The following is a 10,983-nucleotide window of genomic DNA, read 5'->3' on the forward strand; positions in this document are numbered from 1 at the left end:
TCTACTAACCGAGCTGTTCGATAGACGCGTTTGGTTTTTTGGTTACATTTTGCGATATAACAGTGCTTTTGCATACATATCGATGGGGGCTTCAATTCAAGGGACACATCTTGCGCGTGAAGATCGGGCGCTGGTCGAACAGAGAGAGGGTCAGATTATTTCATAATTTTTTATCCCGCAATTCGTATTTGTATTTGAACCCACTTATCGCTCGGCAATTGTCAACACAATATACCTTCTGCGGAAAGACCTAGAAACTGTAACGGGGACGGCATGGAACCAACAATGGGACGGTAGGAGAGCCAGGGACTGCTGACGGGCCAGGTACCTGGTAATTGGCCATAATGCTAGACATGGGTGTATGAAATGTACAGTAGTTGGAATCTTTCATCAAACATCTCGGACCGTCACTTTTGTTGGCGTGAACGATCCTTTACCCAGGCAACATTTCGCTATGGAAAATGACCGCTGCTTTTCTGTGGAGTGTTCAGCTGCTTTTCCTTTTAAAGCAGCTCCGTTCATTCCGAAGCAGCACCGCAGTTCATGAAATAATTAAAGTGTCTCGACTGTAGAAAGCCGCTGTAAGCTTTGCCACGAGATGCCGCTGTAAGCTTTGTTTTGAAACTTTGCAAAAAAAAGCCTTTTCCACAACTCTTGTTCCGTTTGTTCTTTTTTCTTCTGTTCTGTTCTGCCTTTCTCGTTCTGCTGCCTCGCTCCCCTCGGCGGTCCTCTTGTAACCTCCTGATGTGTTCTGCTCGCCTGGTAGCAGGTGTTCCGCCGTTGCTTCGGCTTTAGGGGTTGATATGTTGCCTGAGGGTGAAAGATGTATATATTTGTCTTTGTTATTAAAGTTTTTACTTACCATTTGATTCTGCCAGTCCGAAGCGTGTGGGGTGTTAATCTCGAATTGTTCCAGTAGTCCACCGAGATTCTTGTACACTCTCGGGTTCAACTAGGGTTTTCTTTGATCGCTTTGGTGTTTGCGTGACAGTACACGCACGCGTCGCTTGGTACACACACGTGTACAACGCACGCGCGTTGACCTTGTAAATAGAACCGCTAACAAGAACCAGCTGATTCTTGTTTTGCCACACTGGTGTGGCGACAACCGATCGCACCGTATGACTATCTTTGTTTTATTTTTTTGCGCAGCATTAAATATACATATGCGCATGGAATTTATTTGTGTTTTCATTACAGTTGTTCCTCACTTTTTTAACATGTAATAAAAGGTACTAAAATATGACCGCAAAATGTTTGATTTAAATTTCAATACAAACTGGCGCTAGGCGCAGTGTACTGCCGGCGTCATTAACAGCGACCAAGTTGCATGTTTTTTGTGTAACATGTGCTTTATACGTTAAGAACATGCAAAACGAAAGTGGATGCGGAGCAAAGAACAATACGAATGATCAAAGATGTACTTTTTCCTCCACGAGGAACTTTGCTTCATACCTAGCTTGCAATATGTTACAGATAAGTAATCACTTTTACAAAGATAGGCCATGCCAAAATCTGGTTAAAAAGAATTGCACAGCCTACCCACATCCACTACATCCAAGTCACTGCTAGTTGCAATGATTTTTTCTTTCAGATTCCGATGTCGCATCGCATTTTTTCATTGCTTAGCATTTGATTGTTTCATGAGATTACGTCTTTTGGAAACTAGTAAAGATCTACACATAAATCTATAAACCAATTGGAGACAGCATTCGGAAGTAACGGATAAAAATCTAGCTCTTATCAAAAGCTACTTTTGTGTGCAAAATGCGCTCCAACATCTTCTTCTGCCGGAGACATAATCGTTTCCCAGCATAAGGTGAAATCATGTATTGACAGTTTAAAAGAGAGCAGGTTAATGGCACTCCTTAGTCAAAATGCATTCGTTTTTTTAATGCTGGTAACCCTAATATAAATACATAAACTCGTGTAGCAACTGCTCAGGTGGATAGAAAATTAACCACTGCCGGACAAAGATTACCGTTACTTTGTGATTAACCTTTGATCTGAGAAACACGGCCTTAACGTTTCCATTAAAAAATAGACAAATTTTCGTCGACGATCAGAAAAAAATCAACTACGTGTATTGAATAAAGTAAATTTTATTGTAAGATTAAGATTTTAGTACTTTCAAAATAACTTCCGACGGCCAGTTGGCCTTGGCCGAAACTTTGGCATAGCCAACCAAACCAACCATGTAGGAATGTTTTCAGTTGTTGTAAATGTTTTTTTTTCGATTGGTTGTAGTTGATAGGCTTGAGGAAGGTTAGCAGTGTGTGATATTTCAATTATATTTAACCCGTTCAACTCCTCCGATCCTCTTTACATATGATTTACTATGGCTAGGTATGTCCAAACCACTGAATCGTGCTCTTTATCGCGTTTTCTGATAAAGTTGATTTATTCCGGAAGACACTGCACACTATACTCTTCTCCATGCGCCGGAAGTCTAAACAGGAAGAACAGCGACTTTGGGCAAATCCTTCTCGCTGATTTTCATCCACGATATGCCGTTCTATGGGAGTTTAGGGACCACAAAACACTTTAAAAATACTGTAACAAGCTTCAAAAGTAATATAAAGTACTAGGCTTTTTTACCACTTGTCTTCTTCTGGTTTTAAATAATCGTTGGTCACGTGGTCCGCTATTAAGCTGGATGTTAAACACAAAATCAAACGTAGATGGTTGATGTCAAACTTGTTCTAAATTTAAACGAAATGCTACTCTTTAATTTGCTTTTAACAGAAAGTAGCTAACGTGTTCCGCTTTTTCATGAAAAGTCGTTAAAATTTGTCTCATTTTTTAAATGCAAACGTTATTGTAATATTCCCGAAATGCAAACGTTTGTCACTAATCAAGATTTGATCGGTATAAGGACAGTCTATGTCGATTATTAAAAAAATTAAATGCCCCACTTTTGGATATCTTTCACGCCCGAAGATAAAACTCGAAAAAGATTTCTATATTTCAACTATCAAATGGCGAACATGAAACCCTAGCGTCGAACACCTCGCAATAATTGGCGTTCGAGATCATTGATTCAAATGATCAATGTATCGCTGGGATATATTTTTTATGTTTTGAATATAATGGACACACTTTGTGAATAGCCGAACATTTGTTAGTTTGATATGCATTCGTTTATTCACAGGTGTAAAACGTACAGCGGTAGCAATGGTAGCAACTGCGGGAGAAGAGTAAAAATTGAATGCGGGAGGAAAACAATCTCATCCGCCCTTCTTAGAACACAGCTTGAACCGGCAACTAGAAAACTTGTGATTTGTTTTTCTAGCGCTGGAATTGCTAATATGCATGTGCATTTGCATGCGGTAACAGATCGTTCGAATTGAATAATATTTGTCTATTTTCTCGTTGTCATTATAAGTATGTAACACACACACACACGATTTTGTAATAACGTATTACATTCCCACATATAGAAATTCTGTCGAAGGATTCTTTAATCTATCGAGTGTTGCTTTGAAGAGACCGCACGAGAATGCTTCGAATGCTTTTGAAATCATACATCTTTGATCATCTAAAACACAATCATTTCCGAGGCGATTGGGAAGATATAAATATTACTGCATAGGTATTTAGTGAGACTATCTTTTGTCTGAATGATGCAATTGGCTAGGAATAAACATTAAGGAGCTATTTTTGTTTTATTTCTTATCTTGTGTGGGCATCGACAACAAATTTGAAAGCGTAAATGTTGTTTACGGTTAGAATGTTCTACCGTTGGTGGCAGCGCCGCTGCCATCCAAAGTTCAAAAATACGCTTTCCGTTCAAACTGTAACGGTTTATGCTTTCCATCCGTCGCTTTATTTCATTTTTCATGCAAAGTTTCACTCAAGAGCGGGATGAAAAATTTCGGCGCTGCAGCGCGAATGCGACGGAGCATAAGTCAGTCGCTGCGTCTCGCTCCGATCCACGGGGATAGGCCAGGGTTCATTCAAAATTGGTAGTAGGGTAAGAACCGATGCTGCATTTCGCGAGGGGGCGTATGAGCTTCATTACAAAGTTCGTTCGCCCTTGTTGGATTTACAAGGATTCAACATAGTAGAAGACGTCATTGTTGGTGACCGTCTTCACCTCATAGATTTAGGAGTGATGAGAAAATTGTTGTATGGATGGGCGTATGGAAAGTGGGGTGCTGAAAAATGGTCGGAGGGAACCTATGGGGTTATTTCCGATCATCTGACTCGCATAAACTTGCCATCGGAAATCCATCGCAAATTTAGAACTTTGGATGATTTGAAGCATTGGAAGGGTTCTGAATATGCATCTTTTCTTCATTATGGTAGTGTTGTTATTCTGAATGAAAAAATAAGTCCAGTTGCATATGAACACTTTATGCTTCTTTATTGTGCGGTTACTCTTTTATCATCAAGCGTGTACCAGTGCTATTGGGATGAAGCTAATGAAATGTTAAAGAAGTTTGTTTCCGATTATAAAGTAGTATATGGGGATGGTTACGTAAGCAGTAACATACATAACTTGTTACATGTTGCTGATGAGGTTCAAAGACTCGGTCCGTTGCATTCTTTAAATGCATACCCATTTGAAAATGAGCTGCAGCACATGAAAAAACTTTTGAGAAATGGACGATCAAACCTGGAGCAATTTATTAATCGCCTTTCTGAACTGGATAGCTTCAACATCCCCAAACAGCTTATGAGCCCTGCCAATGTATTTTTAAAAGAGAACCAAAACAATGTTAACCGCCGTTTAAACACGCCTGGAATTCCAGGTGGCGGGAACGGGAAAAAGTAGCCCAGATTCGACAAAATATCCAGCGGGAACGAGCTTATTCGCCCGATCTGTCAAAGTGAAGCTTTGTTTACGTTTTAGTTTGTTTACGTGATCTAAATTGGCGGCAGGTAAAAGTGGAATTGTGAGTCATTATCAAATATAAAGTTTATGAATGGTGTTGTTGAGTTCCTCCTCCAAAATTTTGCGTCGAAGACTACTCGCATTTTGGTTTCTCTCCAACAACATCGGCCGCATCCATATACGTTGCCCATACCGACGTTGTTGTAGCAAGCGAATGAAACTTTTCATGAAACGTTTCAATTAAGCAAATGCGTCCGTTCCCGCCGGGTCGTAGTTTCGCGTTTTTTAAACATAGCGGGAACGAAATCCGTTTTTTTCATATGGAGTTTCCCGTCGTCCAGCGGTATTCCCGCGGGACGGCGGGAATATTCGTGCGAATACCGCTGTGTCTAGCCGTCGCTTTACGTTGTATGTGAGAGATTTTATGTTGACTAAAGGTAATCGTGATGGTTGGTTTCGTAGCACACAAAATGATATTATTCAGTATTGGACAGCTACAAAACCATCACCTTCGGTAGTCTCAATCTATGGGAAAAAAATAAAACAACGTCAACCAGCTTATACAGCACCATTTGCGGCTGAACTAATGTTAAATTTTAAAGGGAATATAACAAATGTTTCGAATAATATGTCAGTATATCGTCCATGCCAGGTAAAATGCAAACTTGTGGTTGTTCCGTTTAACCAAACCGGAGACACATTATTTGTACCATTACTACACACATTGATAAATGGAGGAGTCTTATAATGAATTTATAAATTAAATAAAAAAAAAAAATATTTTTTACTGTTTTCCATAATCGATTTTACATCAATAAAATGTTCGGAATTAAATTTTAAAATCAACACACACGTGGTTAATTTAAGCTTCTTGCTTTGAATTCAAGTATATTTCATGATAACATAATCAAATAGCTTAGTCCTGCTTCGCCATATCTATTTCTACTGGGAGTATCTCCCTTGCTTTTGCCCGACTGACCGGCCGCCGTAGCCCTTGGAGGTTCAATCGCCATTTGGCAAATCGAAGCTTCCTCATAAAAAACTGCTCCATAAAACGATCGGTTAAAAAGCCGCTGTTTTCAGAACCCAACTCGCGGAACAGGTTTATAACATTGAGGCTTTTCATCAATGGTATCTTTGAAAACGGACGGCCTACACCTGTCCAGCTGCATTCAGCAAACAAATGCTTTGAAAATACAATATCTATTCCGTCATGCATTAGCATGTTTCCATGCACTGCACCGGAACAAACACGCATATAGTTCAGCATATTCAGCCGGAACTGCTCGTCGCTACCTAGGCGAGTGTCAAACGCCTCGAGTTCAGCCTGGGTTTGAAGAGGGCTGAATTTGAAAGGTACTTTCACACCTCTTGAGGGCCCAACACCAAGTACTTCAACTGCGAACTCAAAAGAGGTACGCATGCGCTTTTGTTCCGCTAGAACAGCGTCAAGCTTCTTTTCCAGCGCTTGCGTGTTACACGATCTTGAATGGTGGATGCTCGGTGGAGATGCCTCGCGATCTGTGGTTCGTACAGATGGTAAATCGGGTTGTATATCGGGTGTGTGGATAGCTGGTGTACATTCTTCTTCTGTGTCGAGTTCAAGGTGTGTAATTATTTATACCGGTGAGGTGGAAGAAGTGGGTGCTACTATGGCTGGTGTACTATTATCGGCATTGGCAATGTATCCTGTTGGTATCCTATTGGTATTAGCCGGGTGTATTATTGTGCTCACTGCGTTAAAATTGGAATTGGTATAAAGATCAATAACGATTGGAGCTGGTGTTTGAGAACAAGTAACTGTTATGCCTCGATTCTGCATATGTTCTTGAAGAGAGTGAAACTGAAAAGAAGTAGTATGTCATAAATATGCTATAAAAACTCTCTTGTTTCTTCTTCTTCTTACCGTATCCATCTTCTTGCTAAAAATAGTCAATATATGCAATAAGTATGTCCGAAAAAGTTGGTCGCAAAAGTAATACTTTAAATTTCACTGTCTGTGAACAAGCAGTAGCTACTCCAGTCACCTCTGCAAAACTGAGCCTTCAAGCAACCAAAAACGTTTGTGCCGCCAGTCTGGCTTGCATAATTATTTCAGAGAATTTCATATTATAGGAAAAATTCAAGGAAGTAAAACAGTGCAGAGAAACAGTGTTGTGTCAAGCTGCTTCTAAACCCCAACATGGCGTCATTGTCCATCAATCAATAAGTTTTAACGATCTCTTCATAGGAGACTCCGAATGATACGAGTTCGTGGTTGATAAAAAGTGACTTTTTAGCTACAGATCTCAGGAGGTGTCGGTGGCCGAGCATGATTTGTTCTATACTTTCAGTTTGACGAGACTCTACACGATCGTGGAATCGAATCCAAGCAGAACCACACCGGATTGCAGAAGTGTTACACGCATGAGAACGAAAAGGAGGGCAGAAACGTTCAACGGATAAGTAGGAAAAAACCTGACCCTGACCCTGACTGACCACAGACAAGACTTCAGTACGCCTTAGAACGGACAAACCCAATTGAACACGAGAACAGGTGCGAGCGAGCGAGAAGTAGAAGCATCAAGAAGATGGTGAGGGTTGAGGTGGTAACGAAGAGCGAAAGGTGAACAATAAAAAACAACTTTTTTCCATTCGAAAAAATGCGCGCTACTGGGTGAATTGATATTTTGCTGGAGTGAATTCTCGATGAATTTTCATGAACACCGGATGTGTATAGCAAAGGCTAGTGCAACTGCTACAGCAATTCTTATAGATACTTCGTTTTATGGGTGTATGCGGGTGAATTGCGTTCATTTTGGCTGGCTGGGATGGGCTATTCGAAAATATAAACCGTACTTACTAGGCAATGAATTTATATTGTATACGGATCACTAACCACTACCCCACCAACATTTCGCTATGGAAAATGACCGCTGCTTTTCTGTGAAGTGTTCGGCTACTTTTCCTATTAAAGCAGCTCCGTTCATTTCTGATGCAGCACCGGAGTTCATGAAATAATTGAAGCGTATGAAATAATTAATGAAATAATTCAACAAATTTAAGCATTGTTTTGAACCTTTGCAAAAAAATGTGAAAAAATTCAAAAAACATTTCACAACTCTTGTTCCGGTTGTTTCTCTTTCTTCTGTTCTGTTCTGCCTTTCTCGTTCTGCTGCCTCGCTCCCCTCTGCGGTCCTCTTGTAACCTCCTGATGTGTTCTGCTCGCCTGGTAGCAGGTGTTCCGCCGTTCCTTCGGCTTTGGGAGTTGATATGTTGCCTGAGGGTGAAAGATGTATATATTTGTCTTTGTTATTAAAGTTTTTACTTACCATTTGATTCTGCCAGTCCGAAGCGTGTGGGGTATTAATCTCGAATTGTTCCAGTAGTCCACCGAGATTCTTGTACACCCTCGGGTTTAACTAGGGTTTTCTTTGACTGCTTTGGTGTTTGCGTGACAGTACACGGACGCGTCGCTTGATACACACATGTGTATAACGCACGCGCGTTGACCTTGTAAATAGAACCGCTAACAAGAACCAGCTGATTCTTGTTTTGCCACACTCGTGTGGCGACAACCGATCGCACCGTATGATTATTTTTGTTATATTTTCGCGCAGCATTAAATATACATATGCGCATGGAATTTCTTTGTGTTATCATTACAGTTGTTCGTCACATTTTTAACATGTAATAAAAGGTACTAAAATATGACCGCAAAATGTTTGATTTAAATTTCAATACAAACTGACGCTAGGCCCAGTGTACTGCCGGCGTCATTAACAGTGACCAAGCGCTTAAGTTGCATGTTTTTTATGTAACATGTGCTTTATACGTTAAGAACATGCAAACCAAAAGTGGATGCGGAGCAAGAACAGTACGAATGATGAAAGATGTACTTTTTCCTCTACGAGGAACTTTGCTTCATGCTTGATCGCAAAATACGAGGAACTTTTTCCTCTACGAGGAACTGTGCTTCATATCTAGCTTGAAATATATTACAGATAAGAAATTACTTTTACAAAGATAGGCCATGCCAAAATCTGGTTAAAAACTAACTGCACAGCTTACCTACATCCACTACATCCAACTGCAAGTTGCAATGATTTTTTTTTTCAGATTTCGATGTCGCCTCGCATTTTTCATTGCTTAGCATTTGATTGTTTCATGAGATTACGTCTTTTGGAAACTAGTAAAGATCTACACATAAATCTATAAACCAATTGGAGACAGCATTCGGAAGTAACGGATAAAAATCTAGTTCTTATCAAAAGCTACTTTTGTGTGCAAAATGCGCTCCAACATCATCTTCTTCTGCCGGAGACATAATCGTTTCCCAGCATAAGGTGAAATCATGTATTGACAGTTTAAAAGAGAGCAGGTTGATGGCACTCCTTAGTCAAAATGCATTCGTTTTTTTAATGCTGGTAACCCTAATATAAATACATAAACTCGTGTAGCAACTGCTCAGCTGGATAGAAAATTAACCACTACCGGACAAAGATTACCGTTACTTTGTAATTAACCTTTGAACTGAGAAACACGGCCTTAACGTTTGCATAAAAAAATAGACAAATTTCGTCGACGATAAGAAAAAAGTCAACCCAGTATATGGAATAAAGTAAATTTTATTGTAAGATTAAGATTTTAGTACTTTCAAAATAACTTCCGACGGCCAGTTGGCCTTGGCCGAAACTTTGGCATAGCCAACCAAACCAACCATGTAGGAATGTTTTCAGTTGTTGTAAATGTTTTTTTTTCGATTGGTTGTAGTTGATAGGCTTGAGGAAGGTTAGCAGTGTGTGATATTTCAATTATATTTAACCCGTTCAACTCCTCCGATCCTCTTTACGCATGATTTACTGTGGCTATGTATGTCCAAACCACTGAATTGTCGTTATCGTGTTTTCTGATAAAGTGGATTTATTCCGGAAGACACTGCACACTATAACTTCTCCATACGCCGGAAGTCTTGACAGGAAGAACAGCGACTTTGGGCAAATCCTTCTCGCTGATTTTCAGCCACGATATGCCGTTCTATGGGAGTTTAGCGACCACAAAACACTTTTAATATACTGTAACAAGCTTCAAAAGTAATATAAAATACTAGGCTTTTTTACCACTTGTCGCCATCCGGATTTAAATAATCGTTTGTCACGTGGTCCGCTATTAAGCTGGATGTTTAACACACAATCAAACGTAGATGGTTGTTGTCAGACTTGTTTTAAATTTAAACGAAATGCTACTCTTTAATTTGCTTTTAACAGAAAGTAGCTAACGTGTTCCGTTTTTTCATGAAAAGTGGTTAAAATTTGTCTCATATTTTAAATGCCAACGTTATTGTAATATTCCCGAAATGCAAACGTTCGTCACTAATCAAGATTTAATCGGTATAAGGACAGTCTATGTCGATTATTTTAAAAATAAAACGCCCCACTGTTGGACCTCTTTCACGCCCGAAGATAAAACTCGAAAAAGAATTCTATATTTCAAATATCAAATTGCGAACATGAATCTTTAACATCAAACACCTAGCAATAGTTGGCGTTCGAGATCCATGATTCAAATGATCAATGTATCGCTGGGATATATTTTTGATGTTTTGAATATAATGGACACACTTTGTGAATAGCCGATCATATGTTAGTTTGATATGCATTCGTTTATTCACAGGTGTGAAACGTGCAGCGGTAGCAATGGTAGCAACTGCGGGAGAAGAGTAAAAATTGATTGCGGGAGAAAAAAATATCGCATCCACCCTCCTTAGAACATAACTTAAGCCAGCAACTAGCAAACTCGTAATATGTTTTTGTAGCGCAGGAATTGCTGATATGCATGTGCATGTGCATGCACAAACAGATCGTTCCAACAGATCTAACAGATAAATATCATCAATAAATTGAATAATATTTGTCTATTTTCTCGTTGTCATTATAGGTATGTAACACTTATACGATTTTGTAATAACGTAAATGAAAACATACCCACATATAGAAATTATGTAGAAGGATTCTTTATTCTATCGAGTGTTGCTTTGAAGAGACCGCACGAGAATGCTTCGAATGCTTTGGAAATCATACATTTTGGACTAAAACACAATCAATTCTGAGGCGATTGAGATTATATAAATATTATTGCATAGGTATTTAGTGGAACTATCTTTTGTC

General features: G+C 39.5%; 1 protein-coding gene across 1 annotated transcript; it reads left to right on the top strand.

Moving 5' to 3' along the window:
- The first annotated feature begins 361 nt into the window (after positions 1-361).
- On the top strand, positions 362-10,495 carry LOC131270714 (uncharacterized). Its single transcript, XM_058272468.1, has 4 exons — positions 362-441; positions 3,979-4,773; positions 5,231-5,351; positions 10,490-10,495. Exons 1-4 carry the CDS (start codon positions 362-364, stop codon positions 10,493-10,495), a joined length of 1,002 nt encoding a protein of 333 aa, XP_058128451.1.
- The last annotated feature ends 488 nt before the right edge of the window (positions 10,496-10,983 follow it).

The sequence above is a fragment of the Anopheles coustani genome (genome assembly GCF_943734705.1).
Source record: "Anopheles coustani chromosome X unlocalized genomic scaffold, idAnoCousDA_361_x.2 X_unloc_5, whole genome shotgun sequence".
Classification (NCBI taxonomy): domain Eukaryota; kingdom Metazoa; phylum Arthropoda; class Insecta; order Diptera; family Culicidae; genus Anopheles; species Anopheles coustani.